Raw genomic sequence first — 22,103 nt, 5'->3', positions numbered from 1 at the left:
ATAGAGAGACTAGAGTGAGGAGTGAATAAATTCTTTTATCTGAAAATGAGGTCCTGAGACTGACACACTAGAAACAGTACCAGTGGACAGCAGGCTGTCAAAGACTCAGGAGTGTGGATGATCTGTGGCATGGGGTTGAGGTTCAGAGTTGGAACTTTCTCAGATGACCAGTTACCTGCCAGGCTCTTGAGCAGGCATACGACCTGCTTGCAGTTGCCTTCAGTTTTTCCTACCGGCCCTGTCCAGGGGTGGAACAAAGCCAGACCAGCCCCACTGCCCGGAATATCTTATTCCTGGGGAAGCCACTTTTAGAATTGATTTTAGCCATTTATAACTTCCCTATCTGTCTTGGTGGTCTTTGGAAGGAAATTGTCATTTGAGATGAAGAGAGCTAAAGTTAAGGACAGGACTCCCTAGGGAATGGTTGGCCATGATGTAGGACAGGCTTCCCCAAAGATCTTGGAGATGGGATTGTATTTCCTTTATTTGGCACTGAGACCCTCCACCTCAGTGCTTTCCTTACTCTGGGCTTCTGGCCAGTTCCCAGGGTCCTAGATTCCAGGCTGTTAGTGGGTTTTGCTGTGGCTGTTCTGGCACTACGTGAACTATTTGTTCAACACTTGCCATGACTTTTCCAATGTCATTAACTGCACAAGATTGGTGACAGAACTCAGGAAGACTGGATCTAAAGCGTGGCAGGTTCTTATTGCATTTAGAGTCTTCTCTAGCACCCTGGGCTGGGTTGCATGCCTGTACTACTGTTCCACTCTGAGACAGAAACTCTTGCCTTTTACTGGCCTCTTTGTATTTTCTACTCAGGTAGACTTAGACTCACATATATGGCTCTGGGACATTTCATCATTCTTATCATTATTGTCTTGCTAGCTGCCATGCTTACTTACATCATCCAAGTGACCATCTTCTTTCTAGTCTTCATGACACCCCTGGTACCCATCATGGAGGCCAAAATTTAGAAGGCAATGTGAATAGCAGGGTGGATGTGTTAGCTCTGCATTAAACTCTTGCCCTTCTGCATTAAGATGATCTTTTAAAAGATAATATGTGATTTGTTTTCCCACATTACTAGGAACATTAGAAATGATACATTTTTCTCAAGATAAATTGAATGCACTGCTCTTATGTTGTGTTTAGAATTGAGTGGATCCATCTTTCCCTTGTTCTAGACTAAACAGCATAAAGGTTTGTGAAGGAGGTATATCATATTCCAAAGGAGCCACATGATGAGGCCTCATTCTTATGGCACAGAAAAAAATGGTAATAATTGATTTCCAGGTCCCCTTAAAGCACAAGAGACTGTCCCCTGTTCAACATGAGTTTCTTGAATATGTTGCTTGCTGTAGAAAATTCCTCACTAATAAACATCCAGTGTGGTTCCCAGAGTTTTGCCTAGGAAGGTGTTCAGAAACACATTTCTCTCTTTCATCTCCCCTCTCATGCATTGTCATGGTTAAGAGTCAGGTGAAGCTGAAACAAGGCAGTCAATTCTGAGACTGAGAAGAGAAAACCTTATTCTAGATAGCCACAAAAGTATTTTTTTTCATATAAAATATAGTCTGTTTTTCTATGTAGCATCTGCTAGGATACTAGAAAGTATTCCAGTCCTTTTATCACTATTAGAACCTGAAATGGTAGAGGCATGGCCATGTAAAGGCTACAGAGCTTGTTTTCTTCTAAAAGTCTTCTTCCCTTGGGTATCTTACATATTTGTCCGTTCATCTGCCTCCCAGTTCTCATAATAACAATGAACCAGGAGTCAGGGAAACTTTCCCATTTCCATAAAGGGACAGGACAGGCAAGAAAGACACCTAACGAATGTACACTCAGATGAACAGCAGTTCTAGTCTTATTCAACTTGGGTGACAGGCCCTCTCAATCAAGGAAATTTGGTGCCAGAGAAAGGTTGGGAAAACAGACCCAGATTTCCTCACATTTCTGTGGACTTGTTCTTATGGTGAGGGGCTTCGGTGAGAAACCAGCAGAGGGAGAGTTTCTTCCTGCTGCAGCCTTTTAAGTGTAATGTCTGTGTAGAGTCATTAACTTCCATCTGGTCTGAGACAGAAACACAGTTAGAGGATTGCATAGTCCATATTATAATTCTGATCTACTGTGCTAGTAGGCAACAGGGTCTTTGTCTGAATGATATTACAGAAGAATGTACTCATAGCCCTGATTTCGTTCCTTGAGCTAGCAGAGGGTCACTTCTTTGGGAAACATATACCTTAAAATTTTTTCACAGTTCATCCACAGTCAGAGTGGTTTGTGTATGAAAGTGCTGGGTCCTTGAGTTTTAATCAGAGTTCAGGGCCTTGGGAATGAAGGGAAGGCCTGTTATTCGAAATTTGACCAGGTTTCAAGCTAGGTCTGTGCATTTGATGCACCAGTGACTCTGCTACCTGACCTGATATGAGTCTAACATCATCAGAACTGTGTGTCAGATGAATTTATATATACAGTCTTTAAGGAATATATAATAATATTATGTAATTATTATATATTGATATATGTATAGTTATATGTAAATTATATTTATACTATACACATTTATATAATATACTATTTCATAATATACTATATTAATATATAATATTGTATAATTACTATATATATTACATATTCCTCTAAGGCCATATATCATCCTAGATTTTAAATACTGGCCACTATAGTTTGTGTTATGTTTCTTGGTACAGTGGAAGTTTTTCTTAGATATGGTAATTAAAATAAGAGGAAATGTTTGTTATTGGAAAACATTCTAAATAAAAATGCAGAAAATATTAAACCATCACTATTAATGAAACAGTAATAGATTAGTACTAGCTTCTCTTTATTAATGCATGACTCAAGCATAAAAGTAAAATGACACATTACCCATAGTCTTTAATTTATCTAGCCATGACATTCAAAGGCAGTGGTATTGAAGAACTGCTCATTCCATAAATTCTACATGCAGCTAACTTGTTGGATCCATAGTTTTCTCATGGCTTTCTTCATTTCCTGATTTCTCAGTGTATAAATAATAGGATTCAGTAAAGGAGTGATAACAGTGTAAAACACAGCAAGAGTCGTATTGCTTGCAAAACTCCCAAATGGCCAGGCATAGATAAAGATACAGGGTCCAAAGAACAGAGTGACTACAATTATGTGAGCAGACAATGTGGACAGAGCCTTGGAAAGACTGCCAGGTGATTTGTGCTTTACAATAACCAGTATGACAGTGTACGAAACCAGCAAGAGGATGAAGCAAATAAAGGAAAGGAGCCCACTGTCAGCGATTACAAATAACTCTAGAGTGTAGGTTTCAATACAAGCAAGACTGATTACTAGGGGGAGATCACAAAATATATTATTTACAATGTTGTGTCCACAGAAAGGCAAATTCACAGTCAATACCATTTGGCTCATGGTGTGTATGAAACCAATTGTCCAGGAAAGTATAATAAACCTGCTCAGCAACCTGTGACTCATGATAACCCTGTAGTGCAAGGGTTTGCATATGGCCACATATCTGTCAAAGGCCATGACTATCAAAAGGGTCATTTCAGCACCCCCAAAGAAATGCATGAAGAACATCTGGGCCATGCAGCCCTGAAAAGAGATGCTCTTGTGTGCTGCAAGCAAGTCTGTGATCATCTTGGGTGTCGTGACAGTGGAAAGGCACATATCCAGGAAGGAGAGGTTTCCAAGGAGAAAGTACATTGGGGAGTGAAGAGTAGCATTGGCTGCCACTGTCACTATAATGAGGATGTTGCCCACGACAGTAGCACCATAGATCAAAGTAAATGTCACAAAGAAGAAAGTTTGAAGTTGCCAGTCTCCTGAAAATCCCACTAAAATAAATTCTGTCACAGTGGATCCATTATTGCTATCCATTAATTTAACTTAGAAAGGCTCTGGAAGTTTTTTAAATACAGATCTGAAAAACAGAAACAAACTACAGTTAGTATCAGTGTGATTGTATTTTTATTATTTGTTGATAATGTTAACTCATGATTTGAAAGCATGTAGTGTTTAACATATCATATCAAAGCAGAGCTCAAATGATTTTAGCATCACATCCCTTTAAACAGTATTCTCAAAGTTATATGAAGTAGAAAACATTTAAAGGGTAAAAATTTTATTTATATTATTTTATCTTATTAAACAATATATTTCAACAAATCCTCTTTTTCATTAATCTGTTCACATATTAATAAAGATTAAGATTAATTGGTAATAACTAATTATCCTCTAATTTATTATAGTAATCCTGTTATATTCTTTGAAGTTATTTTATTCAAATATGCAAATAATATAGAATCATGACAGTAAAAAAGAGCTATTGTGATAAATGCATGTTTGCATTTGCTGGTTTAAGAGCAAATAGCATAGTGTCTCAGTGTTCATATAAATGTTTTGTTTGTCTTGCAATCTTTATTGCTAAACTATCTTAACTGGGATTTTCATATACCATTCATAATTTTTGGAGTAGGGAAAAATTATTAATTACAGTAAAGATATTATTAAATGCTAGTCTTCATTTTGACTTGTTGTTTAATGTATGATAAAAATGTTTAGTGCTCATAGAAAGCACAGGTACAAGAGTATTTTTGTTGGCATATACATATAAAAAGCTATAATGTAGTATCTGTTGATTTTTAACAGTTATATAGCTAGCAAGAAGGAATGGTACTGCTTAAAACAAGTCAATCTGACCCAAGAATCTGGGTTTATACCAACATACCATATGCCTCCAAAATGTGGAGCATATATATTTCGTAACCAAATAATTAAACATTCTTTGAACTCATGTGTCTCATACAAATTCCTTAGAAGACATGATACAATAACAAAGAAGTAACTCAAAGATACAATTAACTACAACTGTTTTCTTCGACGTGACACATGACTGTTATAGAAAGGCCTCGTAATCCAGAAATATGTCATTATAAAGAAAATAGGCTATGTGAGAAAATCTTTAACTTTGTGTAGGAGTTATGTAAAACAGATTCAAGATCAATTCTATGTGAGACCTTCAAAAATAAAATAAACTTTAAGGCCAATAAGCAAAAAAGGATGTGACATGGATATGTGAAAATGTATGAAATGAAATGTGTTAAGTAAATATTTATAGTACTATCCAGTTCCCTTTGAGACAGCAATAGTAGGTTATAGATCAAATACAATACATTTTAAATTTTATTACAGACTTTTGTTGGGATATATACTTTTGCATTTTGTTTATTTTGCTTTTTCTACTATGGAGAATACTCACAATAAAATTCTTAAATAATTTATATTTTCTTCTTTGATTTGAATGTAAATCATCTTATATCTCTCCCCTTTACTTAGTGATCACCTGTTTTTATTTATGGACTAAGAATTATTTTAACAGTGGCTTTCTAAGTATCTAATTTAGATCACAAAGTGACTTTCTAGTTCCTTTTCAAACTGTAAATATACATATATATTTGTATATTCTTTCAACTGCCACCATACTGAAAAAAATAGCCCCTACTCTGTAAATTGCTATTGGACACTTAAATTTCTGATAATGTCAACAAAATGTGAGCATTCTGAATATAGCCTTATATTTCTTATATTCATTGTAACTAGTGACAATCCAATGACAACTTTTTTGCAGCATAATCTTGAGAGTAAATTATCATTCAAGTTTAGAGGAATTCTTAATTAATGTGAAGAGAAGTTAGCACTCAGTTGGAGAATTTAGTGCCTCAAAGACTAAAATGTTATTTTGACTAACACAGTTAATTAAAAAATCATTTTTACCATAGTAAGTTTAATGAATTTGTTAGCTATGATACTTTAGCTTACCTTTTCCTAACATACAGTATGGGTGTCATAATATTCAAAGTAGAATTTAACATTTAAAATAGGCCTTTTATTTTCTTTCATGGCCGCTGTGCCATTCTAAAGACTCTTTACCTTCCTTTAAAGATGTGGACCAATTACCAGAGAAAGATATTTTTGGAGTACTGGGAATCCAAACCTCAGTGGGACTTGTTAAAAAAATGAAACTACTGCCCACTTTGGCATAACCAAGACAGATGCTTGCGTTAATTCTTGGCCATGTAATAAGGTGTGCTCCTGCCTAGGTGGTACCCTGATTATAACAGCTATAAAATTCTTGTTGGACTGGTGGTGATATTGTAAGCATAGAAAAATTTTATTGAAAGGAAATTATCTTTTATCACATTAATTCAAATCATTCTTGTTAGTTTCAACTTGTGGCTATTTTGTTGGATAATTCATGAACAATTTTGAGTGTATCCTCAACATATGATTTATATACAAATTAACTTGTAAGACATACAGGAAGTAGAATATTTGAAAAAATGTATAATACCTATTTCTAAGTTATAGTACAAAACTATACTAATGAAAATCCTATGACACTGCCACAAAACCAGACTCATAGATCAGTTGTAAATAACAGAACATGCAGACCAGAGGCTCCCAAAGTACCAAACACTGGGAGAAAAGATGTTTAACAAATCATATTAGAAAAACTAGATGTTTACATGTCTAAGAGTGAAACTATACTCTTACCAATTACTCTATACATGCCATCCCAAATCAGATCAATAACCTCAATAAAAGACCATACAATTTAAAACTGTTAAAAATGTTAATTATTACATGCTAACATATCGGTGGAGGTAAGAACAGTATTTTTAATGCTTACCATGCAACAAAACATTTACTAACATTTTTAACAGAGGTTCAGCCATTATTGTAACTTGTTAATTCTAAACTTAAATTGGTGCCAATGGCTAGAGTGCAGAGTAATGCCATCACTACCCACTGGGAATGGAGACTGAAAAGTTAATAGCCACCCCTCAGAGGACCAGGGGTAGATTGGACTCCTTCTGGATGTTGTAATCAGAGAGGGTGCAGCCATCTTCCAGCTGCTTGATGGCAAAGATGAGCCTCTGCTTGTTGGGGGTGTGGAGTACCCTCTTTATCCAGGGTCTTGGCCTTCACGTTCTGGATGGTGTCACAGGCTCTATTTCCAAGGTAATGATCTTGCAGGTCAGGGTGTTCACGGAGATCTGCATGCCACTGTGTTCTCAGGTAGAACACTTTGGGAAATGATTTTAGGAAGTACATCCTTGCAGAGGAATGTACATTACTGGGCTCTGGAGCAATAAATTGTTACTCTACATCCAATTCATTCTGCTTCATACTTGTCTGAAAATGTCATCTCTTGGCTTCTTACTCAGACACAATGTCTTCTGCTTCCTATCGTGCCTCCCCTTGGGGATAGACTCTTCCTTCTGAAATCCTTATTGCAAACTAACCCTCCTTTTTTATAAATTGCCTTGGCCAGGTTATTTTATCACAGTAACTGAAACTGACCTAATACAATGTGGTTCCATAAGCAGAAAAATGACGGCGCCTTCTAATCAACTCTCTCATTATTTATCCAGAGTTATCATCAAAGGCTGTCTATTCCTCTCAATTTTATTGATTTTGTGGTACATTCTCAGGTCTTTAGTTTTACTGTTCCAGCATGATTTATTTGTTCTCTGGGATATCTTCACTGCTTTTATCATTCTTTTCATACTGATTTATTCTAATATCCTCCAGAGAGCCTGTTTATCAGCTGTGTATTCCATTCATGTTTTTACCTTGGAAATTTTATTTTTTTCCTAATAACCCTTTATTATGCTTTCTTTAAAAAGTATATTTTTAATTTTTATTAAATTTAGTTATTTTCACTTTATAATCCAATATCAGCCCTTTCTCTCTTCCCAGTACCCCCTCATGTAAACCCCCACCTTTTCTCCTCAGAAGGGGAATCCCCTTTGGGTCTCAATCCTCCCACTCCCTATTCAAACCTCCAGTCTCCACCTACCAGACCTTTCCTACACTGCCACCTCACATCTAAAGTTGCTATGGGAATAGGCACATCCTTATTTTTATTTATAATATAAAATTACAATTGCATCATTTCTCCATTTCCATTTTACCTGCATCCCCCAACAGACACTTCTCACTAGATTGCAAACTCATGGCCTATTTTCAAACTATTGTTACATATGTATATAATTGTACAGATATGTGGATACAACCTGCTTAGCACAATTAGTGTGGTGTGCAATTGTGATTTCTGGGATAACTACCTGGCATTTTATAATTAATTATGGCCTGTGAGTCTGTTTAATTAACTGATTTGGCCTAACTCTGCCTTATATTCTATTATTTATAATGTTTTAATTAATATTTAATTAACATTAAACCTCAAGATGAAATAGAGATCTTTAAACAAGAATGGGAGGAAAAGCATAAAGAATTAGAAGATTTGAAGAAGAAACAAGAAAAACATTCAAAAAACTAGAAGAAAACAGAACCAAAGAGATGAAGGAATGGAAGAAGGAATTTAAAATGGAAATGGAAACAATAAAGAAAACACTAAAAGAGACAATCCTAGAGGAAGAAATCCAAAAAATAAAAAAAATCAGGAGTCACAGGTGCAAGCATTTCCAACACACTATGAGAGATGCAAGAGAGAATCTCCGGGGCCGAAGACAACACTGAAAATATAGACAAAACAGTCAGAGAAGATGAAAAAAAACAAAAAAAAAAAAAACCCAAAAAACTCCTAACCCAAAATGTGCAGGAGATCCAGGACACAATGAGAAGACCAAACCTAAGGATCATAGGAATAGAAGAGGGGGAAGAATATCAACTAAGAGGTACAGTAAATATCTTCAACAAAACCCTGAAGAAAACTTCCCTACCCTTAAAAATCAGATGACCACGAGCATAAAAGAAGCCTACAGAACTCCAAATAGGTTGGACCAAAAAAGAAATTCTTCCTGACACATAATAGTCAAAACACCAATGCCCAAAGCAAAGAAAGAATACTAAAAGCAGTAAGGGAAAAAGGTAATGTAACATATAAAGGCAGACCAATCAGAACCATACCATATTTTTCAACAGAGCCTATGAAAACTAGAAGAGCCTGGACAGACATCATGCAGACCCTAAGAGATTACAAATGCAAGCAAAAGCTGATATACCCAGCAAAACTATCAATCGCCATAGATGGTGAGATGAAGATATTCCAAGACAAAACTAAATTAACACAATATATGACCACCAACCCAGCACTACAAGGAATTATAAGTGGAAAGCCCAATACAATTAGGGGAACCACCACATAGTTAAAATAAGAAAACTTACAAGCAAGAAAATTAATGAAAGAAAGACACAGAGGCACAGTTCAACCTACCAAAGCAACAATAGCAGGAACCAGCAACCACTATTCCTTGATATCTATTAACATAAATGTACTCAACTCCCCAATAAAAAGATATAGGTTATCAGACTGGATACATAAACAAAGCCCAGCATTTTGCTGCATACAGGAAACTCATCTCAGAGACAAAGACAGAAACTATCTCAGAATAAAAGGTTGGGAAAAAAAACTTCCAAGCAAATGGCCCCAAGAAGAAAGCTGGAGTGACCATTCTAATATTGAATAAAGTAGATTTTCAACCAAAAGTAATCAAAAAAGATGAGGAAGGTCACATTTTACTCATTACAGGGGAAATCTGTCAGGAGAAACTCTCAATCCTTAACATATATGCTTCAAATACAAAAGCACCCATATTAATAAAAGAAAACCTGCTAAAGCTCAAAGAATAGACCAATCTCACATATGAACATTGATGCAAAATTACTCAACAAAATCCTTGCAAATCGAATCCAAGAACACGTCGAAATGATCATTCACCATGACCAAGTAGGCTTCATCCCTGGGATGCAGGGATGGTTTAATATAAGGAAATCCATCAATGTAATCCACCATATCAACAATCTCAAAGAACAAAGTCACATGGTTATCTCACTAGATGCTGAGAAAGCATTTGACAAAATCTTACACCACTTCATGTTAAAAGTCTTGGAAAGAACAGGAATCCAAGGCCCATACCTAAACATATTAAAAGCAATATACATCAAACCAACAGCCAACATCAAACTTATCGGGGAAAAACTTGAAGCAATCCCACTAAAATCAGGGACTCGACAAGGCTGCCCACTCTCTCCCTACCTATTCAACATAGTACTGGAAGTTCTGGCTGGAGCAATTAGACAACAAAAGGAAATCAAATGGATACAAATTGGAAAGGAAGATGTAAAATCATCACTATTTGTAGATGACATGATAGTGTACTTAAGCGACCCCACAACTTCCACCAGAGAACTCCTACAGCTGATAAACAAGTTCAGTAAAGTGGCGGGATATAAAATTGGCTCAAAAAAATGAGTAGACTTCCTATATTTAAAGTACAAACATGGAGAAAGAAATTAGGGAAAAGATACCCTTCATAATAGTCACAAAACTATGAAATACCTAGGTATGACTCTAACTAAGCAAGTGAAGGATATGTATGACAAGAACTTTAAACCTCTAAAGAAGGACATCGAGGAAAATCTCACAAAATGGAAAGATCTCCCATGCTCATGAATTGGAATGATCAACATTTTAAAAAGGGCATCTCTCCAAAAGCAATCTACAAATTCAATGCAATCCCCATCAAAATTTCAACCCAGTTCTTCAATGAGTTGGTAAGAGCAATGTGCAATTTCTTCTGGAATAACAAAAGACCTAGCATAGCGAAATCCATCTTCACAAACAAGAAAACATCTGCGGGAATCACTATCACTGACCTCAAGTTATATTACAAGGCAATTGTGCTTAAAACTGCATGGTACTGGTACAGAAAAAGGCACTTGGATCAATGGAATGGAATAGAAGATCTAGAAATGAGCCCCACGTATATGGTCACCTGATTTTTGACAAAAGAGCAGTAAACATTCAATGGAAAAAAGACAGCCTATTCAACAAACGGTGTTGGTCCAACTGGCACTTAGCATGCAGAAGAATGAATATATACCTTTCTTATCTCCTTATAGAAAGCTCATGTGTAAGTAGATCAAAGATCAGATCTCCACATAAAACCAGGTACACTGAAACTATTAGATGAGAAAGTAGGGAAAAACCTTAGAACTTATAGGTACAGGAGAAACTTTCCTGAACAGAACACCAATGGCTCGAGCTCTAAGGTCAAAAATTGACAAAGGGAACTTAATGAGATTGCAAAGTTTCTGTAAGGCTAAAGACACTGTCAAGAAAACAAAATGGCAGCCAACAGAGTGGGAAAAGATCTTTACCAATCCCACATCAGATAGAGGCCTAATATCCAAGATATACAAAGAAATCAAAAAGCTAGACACCAGAGAATTAAACAACCCTATTAAAAATGGGGTACAGACTTCAAAAAAAGTTCTCAATTGCGGAATATTGAATGGCTGAGAAACATCTAAGGAAGTGCTCAACATCCTTAGTTATCAGGGAAATGCAAATCATAACAATCCTGAGATTCCACCTCACACTAGGCAGATTGGTCAAGATCCAAAACTCAGATGACAATAGATGCTGGTGTGGTTGTGGAGAAAGAGGAACACTTCTCCACTGTTGGTGGATTTGTAAACTGATATAACCACTCTGGAAATCAGTCTGCCCGTTCGTCAGAAAAATGGTCATAGTACTATTTGAAGACCCAATTATTCCACTTCTGGGCACTTACCTTCGAGACACTCCAACATACAACAAAGATACATGCACCACAATTTTCATTGCAGCTCTATTTATAATAGCCAGAATCTGGAAAGAACCTAGATGTCCTTCATTAGATGAATGAATACAAAGATTGTGGTACATTTACACAATGGTGTACTACTCAGGTATCAGAAACCATGACTTAATGAAATTCTTAAGAAATGGATGCATCTAGAGAGTATCATCCTGAATGAGCTAACCCAGTTACAAATGAATAGATATAATATACAGTCACTGATAATGGGATACTAACCCCAGAAAGCTCTGAACACCCCATAAACAACTCACAGACTGCGTGAAGTTCAACAAAAAAAGAATATATTTTAATTAAAATAGAACTGTATCACATCCCCCTTTCCTCCCTACAGCCCCTCTTAGTTTCTCTTCTATCCCCTCAAAAAATAGCCTCTTTTCCTATATTATTGTTTCATATATACATATGAGTATGTATATGCACCCACAAATAGTTAATTACAACCTTAAAAAATGTATTTGTATACTTTTTGCAAAAATACTGAAAATATGCAGTCACTGATAGTGGGATTCTAACCCCAGAGGCTTGCACTGCCCCCCAGAAACAACTCACAGACTGTATGAAGTCCAAGAAAAAAAGAAAACAAAACAAAACAAAAAAATAGTCATTCTCAATCCTTACCCACCAAGAACACATTGACAAATTCCGGCTTTTACCCTGTATTACATGTACTGTCTGCTCATTGTAAAAAAAAAAAATCTTTACACACCAAGAAAACTTTGACTATTTCCAGGTTGCATCTTGCTTTACATGTACTTTATGCTCATTGTTACTGGTGGGATCTTTATCACACTATCAAACCTTAAAAAAAAAAAAAAAAGTACTGACTAAAATGTATTGTATAATTTTATTCAAAAAATGCTTAAAATCTGTACATTTATCTTTGTTTTGTAAAATAAAGTTGTTAAAAAATTACTGAAAATTTGTACATTTCTCTTTGTTTTTTAAAATTAAAAAAATACTATTTCCAATTTGCTGACATCTAAAATTACGGAATCCTCTTTTAGAAGCATGTAAGTTTAAGGCCCTAATAATCTGTGATGTGAACTACTTGTTAAATTAGTTGAAACAAAATCACTTTATCATCCTCATCCATCTATTATGAGGAACAAAGATTTTAGTAACATACATAAACATTTTGAAAGTTTGTGGGAAAGTAATTCTGTCAGCTGGCATCTAGCATCTCAAGACATAGTAAAGGAAAATAAATGAATTTAGTAATAAAATTTACTTGCTCCAAATGGATGCAAACAGTTTAATACTTTTCAAGTGTACCTTAGAAGAGAAAATCCTGTTCAGCGTCTATGGAGCTTGAGTTCCAAAAGAATCAAACTGAAACATACACTGAAAGACTGGTCAAATTACAATGAAAATTTAAGTGTAGGTATACTTTTGGGCTACCTATTGGGTTCTTATAGCTATTAATTTCCTAATTCTTATTTCACCATAATCCTTTACAGTATCTTCAATTTCTGGTAGGAAAGAGGTTAGAGGGAAGAGGAGATAGAGTTTTTCTTTTTCTTTTTTTTCATTACATTGGATATTCTCTGTATTTCCATTTCGAATGTTATCCCCTTTACCCCCATCTCATCCTCCTCCCTCTCCTCTTGTTCCCACGAAGTTGCTCACTCTCCCAACTACCCTCTCCTCAGCTCATTGGCACCTTTCCCCTCCACTGGGAAAACACATCTTCACTGGAAGAAAGGCCTCTCTTCCCATTGATGCTAGACAATGCCATCCTCTGCTACATGTGCAACTGGAGCAATGGATCTCTCCATGTGTGGTTATTGGTTGGTGTTTTAGTCCATGAGAACTGTGGAGTGTTTGATTGCTTGATAATGTTGTTTTTCCCATGGGGTTGCAGACCATTTCAGCTCCTTTAGACCTTTCTCTAGCTTCTTCATTTGGTGTCCCCATGTTCAGTCTGATAGTTAGCTGCAAGCATCATCCTCTGTATTGGTATTGCTCTGGCAGAGCCTCTGAGAGCCATCCATATCTGATTCCTGCCAATAATCACTACTTGGCATCAGCAATAGTGCATGAGTTTAGTGGCTGCATGTGTGATGGATCCCCAGCGGAGACAGTCTTTGGATGATTCTTTTTTCAATCCCTGATCTCTATTTATCCCTGTATTTTCTTCCATGAGTGTTTTGTTCTCCCTTCTAAGAAGAAGTCTACATTCTGGACTTCCTTACTTTTGACCTGCATAAGATCTGTGTATTGTTTCTTGGGTATTTTGAGCTTCTAGGGCTAATATCTGCATATTTATCAGTTCTTGATTTCAAGCTTGGACCACTGGGCCTTAGTTTCTGTCAAAACTTTGTCCTGATTATCCAATATTTACCAAACTGTAATCAACTCTATTCCTAAAAACTGTACCAATACTATCTTATCCCCTGCTTAGTAACCAAATCTGTAGGTTTCTTAAATTTTGTTAGTCACTGATAGTGGGCTGCTAACCCCAGAGGCTCGGACTGCCCCAGAAACAACTCACAGACTGTGTGAAGCCCCCCCCCCCAAAAGAAAAGAAAACAAAACAAACAAAAAAATATGCTCAATCCTTACACACCAAGAATACATTGACTAACTCCAGGTTACATCCTGTTTTTGCTCATTGTAACTAGTAAGACCTTAATGCAGAGTATCAAACCTTAAAAAAAAGAAAAAAAAAAAAAAAAAACCCAAGCACTAACAAAAATGTATTTGTATACATTTATGCAAAAATGTTTAATTTTTTTCTTTTATCTTTGCTTTTTAAAATAAAGTTAAAAAATAAAAAATATGCTTAATTTTCTAAAATACATGTTGTTCCTGGAGACAAGATATTTCAGTCAAAAAATATCAGGAACTAGAGTAATTAAGAAAAAGAGTATTCACTAGTGGATCCCAAAAAATGATGGGCAGAGAAGCCTAGCTTAATTTTTCTCTTAGTTTTGTAAACTATATATTTTAGTCATCCCATGTTAAATTTTAATCCACTATATCTATCATATCATCTGAAAAAAGAGGATAGTTGCAATTCTAGCTTCTCTTCCATTTTATTTAATGCATGTTGTTATTTAACAGCACCATCAATACTAAAACAGTAATTATTCCTACCATCATATTACTACTTTAAAACATGTGCTGTGACAAAGGGAGTCTTTGTAGAATGCGATTTCTATAAGTAGACTTCACCAAATCAACTAATGATCCAAATAATTGATGTGTGAGAAGAAAGAGAAACATCATGACGAAGGTAAAGAACACACATGGCAATCTTTGGATGCATTGGAGCAAGGAGAAAGGGGATAATATTTAAAATGCAAATACAGAGAATATCCAAAAATAATTAAAATACAAATAGAAACCAGTAAATGGCAAGTTTTCAGATACCTATCTCATCTTATTTTAGATCAATAAACGGCATCCTCAGTAACAAGAGCAGATAAACTTTACTTAAAGTGAATCTAATGTGCTTGACATATCCACCGTCTCAGTAATGTTTTCTGTTGGTTTTCATGGATATGTTGTATGAGTGCACCTGGGGAACAAAGACAATCAACCAACTGAAACCTGGTATGGTTTTAGTCTTACCATGTCTTCTCTCTGGAGGACAACTGGCGTGATAACAAATATTCCAAACAGTGCTGATATTTAGGCCTGTTCTCCTTATGGTTACTCATTTTATTTGATTTCCTGAAGTTATTCTATGAACCCTAATATTTTAAACTTGCAATTTTATTCCCTGTCATCCCTGAATCCTAATCATTTACATAATTGTAATTCTACATCAAAAGATAAATATTAATGTTCATAGGTACATATGTCAATAAAAAGTTATTCTACACATGCATGTCTGGTCTCTCCAGGTAAAGCTTCAAATTAGCAATAGCTCCTTCATTGTCATATATACAAAATTTTGGAGGATAAAAATTAAATTATTTCACTTTTGCCCAAGTGGCCATGGCAATCCTTCCATGAGCTCCAAAGTCTAAATGGAGACAATAGTGATTATGTGACATAATTATGTTACGTGTGTTCAGAATTACTTCTACATACTACATCATGGTGCCTTTAAACCTACCTCAGCCAAATTTGTGTAGTATTGCACATATAATTGTTTCTAATATTTATTAATGGAAATTGTCAGTTTCTAAATAATGGGTAGTACCAGTAACCAGGCTATTAGATAAGTGATGACAGAGAACCATTGGTTCTTATAAAGCTTCAGTAAGATCTAAGGATCTTTTTTTTTCATGCACTATTGAGACTTTGCTTACAAGAAGCAAGAATATGCTCTAGAAATTGATGTTCTTCATGATCATTTTGGATTTCCCAAGTAAACGCTTCATGTTCTAACTTATTGTAACTGATTTCTATTTAATTAGATTTTTGTACAAAAAGAAAAACACCCCCAAATATTACAGAGCCTAATGTTCAGTAGTAAACCGGGTGCAGTGGCCAACTGAATGCAAAATACTATTATATTAAATTTGAGTCAGCACATGGTATTCTCAAAAACTGTAGTATGTATAATATGCATAGTACTAGAAAAGCAATGATCTTATTTTATTTTAAACTCTTATATAAAATGTACCCCCCTGTTTTTACAAAGAATAAATTTACTTGATGGATTGAATATAAAATTTATTTTCAACCACATAAGGCAAAATGTATTTACAATTCAATAAATGTAAGTGTTGTATTTATATGAAATACAACATTTTATTTTAAAACCATCTCCATTTTTAAAATAAAAAAACTGACAGAAAAAATTAAAGTAATTGAAATAATATTTAAGGTCATGAAATGTGTTCAGCTTATTAACATTGTTGTAACCTTTCAATAGCTCCACATGTTAAATGACTATTCTTAGTAGTAAAAGCAATTAAATTTTGGAAATATCTTAGAAAACATTGAAAATGCTATCAGTACTTTAATTTTACTATGTTTTCAGAAAATGAACATTTCTTATCAATGCAGAAACCTGTCCAGGTTTCAGGTAGCGACCCCTTAGCTTTGCCATAGCTGCTTTCACGTCTTTGTTTCTCAGAGTGTAGATAAGTGGGTTCAAAATGGGTGTAAAGATGGTGTAAAACACAGCAAGGACTTTGTCAAGTGAATAGCCATTAAAGGGCCACACATAGATGAAGATGCATGGTCCAAAGAATAGTACGACTACAGTGATGTGAGCAGTTAGTGTAGACCGGGCCTTGGCCATGCTAGCAGATGAGCGATTCCTAACAGTAATGAGAATCACAGTATAGGAGATGACCAAGAAGATAAATGTACTCATGGTGAGAACTCCACTGTCTGCAACTATTAGCAAGCTAACAACATAAGTGTCTGTGCAAGCTAGCTTAGTTACTAATGGGAGATCACAGAAAAAACTGTCCACCTGGTTAGGACCACAAAATGGTAAGTTAACAGTGAATGCCAACTGACTAGTTGTATGGATGAAACCCACAAACCAGGGGATGATAACCAGAATAATACACACACGGCGACTCATGATGGTCATGTAGTGGAGGGGCTTGCATATTGCAACATAGCGGTCATAGGCCATGGATACAAGAAGTACCATCTCACCACCAGCAAAGAGATGGACACAGAAAATCTGAGCCAAGCACGCTTCAAAAGATATAGTTTTCCGTTCAACCAGCAAGTCAGCAAGCATTTTGGGGGTAGCAAAAGAGGCTACACATATATCTATAAAAGATAGGTTTGCAAGCAGAAAGTACATGGGGGTATGAAGTCTCGAGTTTGAAGTCACTGTGAGGATGATGAGGAAGTTGCCCAGAAGTATTGCTAGGTACAGCAGTGAAAATATGAGAAACAGGAAAGACTGGAGCTCCTTTGAACTAGACAGGCCCAATAGCACAAACTCTGTCACCCGAGAGTAATTTGTTTCATTCATTGATTTTGGAAGTGAGCTGTCTTCAGTTATCTGAATAGAAACATAACAGAAATCAATCAGTTAAATAAGTTTGGCTTGCTTTTCAATTACAGTTCAGCATCAGTGGTAATAGCTTTTGTTTCTGTAATAGTTTCTTGAGCTATTCAAAATTATATAAATTATGTCATAAAATGCCATTTGTATTTGGTTACCTAAAGTCTGAAAACAGAGATTGCTACTCCTTTGTTTTTATATGCCCATCAGTATCCATCCTTGAACAGAGTGTTGAAAGAGCACTAAGAACTGAAATTCTGTTGCTTGATGTGCTTAAGGATTCTGTTCACTTGTGAAAAGTTACTGATGTATATACTTCTTGTATTGCCCTTGAATAAATATGTTATGTGCTTATGAAATTTATGACCACAATGGGAAACAGCTCTGAATTTATGTAATTTGGGTAGTTTATAAGAAGAAACTTCATCGTGTGTAACTCGACATTATCTCATCCACTCCAATGACAAATTCTGTAAAGTAAAAAATCCTGAGAAATGTGGAAGACAGAAAAAAATTATAGAAGTTTTATTCCTTTAGTTCAGTTCTTTATGAAGTTTCTTCCTTTCACACAACAGGAAAATGAATACAGAAACTGTGGGTCACTCACAAAATGGAATACTACTCAGCTATTAGGAATGAGGATATTCTGAGTTTTGTAGCAAATGAATGGAACTAGAAAGTACTATCCTGAGTGAGGTAACTCAGACCCAAAAGAACATGCATTGTATGAACTCACTAATAAGTGGATATTAGCCAAAACAATATAGAATACCCAGGATACAATCCACAGAATTCTATTCCACTTGGCAGGGAGAAGAAAGAAATTACTGGGGGTAGGGCGTGACAAGGAATGGAGGGACCTGAGTGTGAAAGAGGACATGAAGGGAAAGAGGGGAACAAGGTCAGGTATTGGGGGGGGGGGCAGCACTAAAAGCCTGAGGGCCAGCAGAAAGAATTGAAATGGGTAGACTCAGGAGGTAGGAGGTTGGGGGAACTCTCTAGCCTGTACCAGAGACACAGGAAGTGAGAAAATCGCATGACTCAAAGGGAGGAAATTTAGATGAAATGCCCTACAATGAGGAGAGGAAACTTGTAGAGACTACCTTCAGTAAAAAGGCAGGGCATTATAATTGTTCCTGTCTGAAAGAACTGCAGGGTCAAAAATGGAGAAGAGCCTAAGAGAAAGAGTTCCAGGGACAGGCCCAAAGTGGAATCCATCTCAAGGAAGGCCTGACACTATTACTGATACTACGGTGTGCTTACAGATAGGAGCCTCGCATGACTGCCCTGTGAAAGGCCCAACAAGCAGATGAGTCAGATGCAGATATTTACACTTAGCCAATGGACAGATTCTGGTGACTGCCGTGGTTGAATTATAGAAATGCTGGAAGAAGCTGAGGATTAGAGTGACCCTATAAAAAGAGCATTGGGCCTTCCTCACCTGGGTCCACGAGATTGCTCAGACACAGCCACCAAGCCAGGAAGCATACACCAGGTGATACAAAGCCCCCAACTCATATAAAGCAGAGGGCTGCAGAGCCTTGACTCAGTGAGAGAAGATATACTTAACCCTCAAGACACTTGAGGCCGCAGGAAGTCGTGGAAGTCTGGTGGGGTTGGGGCTTTCTCTTGGAGTCAGGGATTGGGGGTAAGTATGGGATGTGGAAGAGTGAGAGAGCAGACTGAGATGGAGACAAAGATCGGACTGTAAAAACCGATTAAAGAGTTTAAAAAAACTACTTAATGTATAAAGTTTTATAAAGGTTAATAACTTCCATTCTAAATGCTTAATCTCATTAAATAGTGTTCCATTGAGTTAAAAAAAAAAAGAGAGAAAAAGAAAACTCTCACATATTGATTGCTATTAATTCAGCCTGGGATATTTTAACTTTTTTCATACACAACCAGGAGTGTTAATAATGACAGTATCTTTAGAGTTTCTCTCTCTCTCTCTCTCTCTCTCTCTCTCTCTCTCTCTCTCTCTCTCTCTCTCTCTCTCTCTCTCTCATGAATACACACACACACACAGAGAAAGAGAAATAGAGAGAAATTTGAAGAGCCTCAAAAATAATTAAGTTTAGAAAGAGTGACAATGTGTTATAAGAATTTATACTGTGAGAATGTGAGAATGACCTTTGTCCCACACAGTTACTATGTGTCAACCTATCTCTTATTCTATACCTTGTCCCACACAGCTTTGTTTCAACTTATCTCTTATTCTATATCTTGCACTCATGTATAGCAAGAAGAAAATTACAAAGCAATCTACAAAGGAGTATTAGATTATATCGATTTGCAAATACTTTATATCTAAGTCATGTCTTAAAAAGGTATCTTTCACCATTTCAGGCAACTGTAAATATCAATGTCTCCTCAGATTGTAATTGTGTACTTCCTCATCTCTGCTGGAGTTTCACTGAGCAGTTTGCACATAGTAAATGATGAATAGTCTTAATTCTCCTTAATTAACTTTCAAAACAAAATTCAAAAATTTGCATTTCATGTCTCCAACTTGTCAGAACTTAGCAAGGAACTAATTTGGGTTTTTATTGTGTAATCCATTAAAACAAATGCACAAAGACATTCAGAACTGTTTAAGAAGTATAGAGTGTTGAACTAGAGTATATTATATGAAAAACATGTAACAGAACATGTTTGATTTGAGAAAGTACTGGATTTTCCTTGAGCTTTTTACCATTGTGATGTGTTAGAAGGTCCATCTCTTAGACTCCTGTCACAATGGATATTTACAGGTAGGAAAGAAAGTACTACAATAGAAGTACCTTGCTGAGATTTTTATCTGTACTCCATAAGGAACAATAAGATAGAAAGAACCAACAGCATCTTCTTAGTGCAGTCTGACAGAAGTAACTGTGGGAAGAGAATGTAAAATAGAACATGCAACCTAATCTTGTCAATAGATCAAGGCCAGAGCTGGCCTTAAATAACACTTCAGAGTCTCCTGTAACGTTAATTTCTCCCCTTGTCAGTGGCTTCTGGAACTTTTGAAAACAGTGAAAAACTTTGGAAAAAATCTTGAACCATGTTTATTAGTGTCTGAAATAAAAGCTGTAGTAATATGAAACATAACTGTATTTTCCATATAAACTCTTTCTAATTTTCCTACCTTTAAAGCAGAAAAAAAGAAAAAGAAAAAGCACTAACTTTTTCAAGGACCAGTGCTGTAGAACACATAGATTAATATCTAATTTAAAAAATGTTATAGACCTGTATTATTTATCTTTTGATTATTCAGAGGCATTGGTAAATTGATTACATTTTTTCACAATATATATTGGATAAAAGGTGTTTACACTTTATTGGCTGTAAATTAACAATGGAATGAAAAAGGGAGACAATGATTTGTCAGAATCACAACATTGTCACTGGGCATCTATGCAATACTACCCGGGAATTTTTGACCTGTTAGAGATTATCATTCTTACATAATAAATATTTATTAGATTATGCTAAAAATAGCAAAAATGCCTCACATATTAAATAGTTGTAAAAATAAAAAAATCAAAATAAAAGCCAGCAAAATGCTTCTCAGTTGATTATTTAGGTGAGATCTCAATGATTTCTTAGAATTTATAATTACTCTTAAGATACAGTGTGTTATACTAGATTAGATTTATTATAAATTAATGTAATAATTATCATTTGATAATTTCACATTTTCTGGCACAACTCATACTACAATGAATTTTCAGTTAGATGTGCTTAAACAAAAATGATCTTTTGTTCATACAATATTTAAATAAAAATCCATCTCTTCAAATATGAATGGGCATAGTGATCTACATGTCACCAAATATTTGAAATTTTAATATAACCATTTCTCCAATACTTCTTACTCAGATATTAGGACTGATAAATGAAGCGAATAAGAATATGTAGTCTATAAGACTCACAATTCTCTGTTTTATAGATTAACTTTTCTTCAACTTTTAAACATTTCAATCATTTTACTTTCCAACTCAATACAGATCAAGTACATCATATCCTGTTACTGGACACATATTGATACGTTGTCTTTGGAGATACACAGGAACCGATACATACTGTTTACCTATCACTAAATGGAACATATAATTTTACTATAATCTACTGTAGTTACTAACAGTGGGAAAATGTAGTTGTTTTATATTGCTATAAAGATACCATGAACTTTAAAAAAACAAGTAGGTTTAATGTCTTAACTAGAATGGACTGTTTTCAAGTAGATAAAATATACTTGGATATAGAGTTCTAAGAAGCTGGGGAAAAACTTGGATAGTCAAGAATCTGAAATGGAAAAAAAATCATTATAAAGAAGTTTAAAAATAAATATTCTGTAATACAATTAGCAAGAAAGTTAGTGTAACTGTGGATTTTTGTTTCTTCTGTTCAAAATTATTAATTTTATTACCACAAATATTTTAAGAATTCTCCAGAAATTTAAACTTATGCTATTACATGAAGATGTATATTTTGTGGAATATTTCTTG

At 35.4% G+C, this 22,103-nt stretch overlaps 1 protein-coding gene across 1 annotated transcript; it reads right to left on the bottom strand.

The window, feature by feature from the left end:
- Window positions 1-2,958: 2,958 nt before the first annotated feature.
- On the bottom strand, window positions 2,959-17,580 carry LOC308428078 (uncharacterized protein; the record flags this gene model as incomplete). Its single annotated transcript, XM_080926349.1, has 3 exons — window positions 2,959-3,896; window positions 6,972-7,147; window positions 16,610-17,580. The coding sequence occupies 3 exons, from the start codon at window positions 17,578-17,580 to the stop codon at window positions 2,959-2,961; spliced, it is 2,085 nt and encodes a 694-aa protein (XP_080782475.1).
- Between the last annotated feature and the right edge of the window lie 4,523 nt (window positions 17,581-22,103).

The sequence above is a fragment of the Micromys minutus genome (assembly GCF_963924665.1).
Source record: "Micromys minutus genome assembly, chromosome: 12".
NCBI lineage: Eukaryota > Metazoa > Chordata > Mammalia > Rodentia > Muridae > Micromys > Micromys minutus.
The sequence above is the reverse complement of the archived record's forward strand: the minus strand, read 5'-3'. Positions and strand labels throughout refer to the sequence as shown.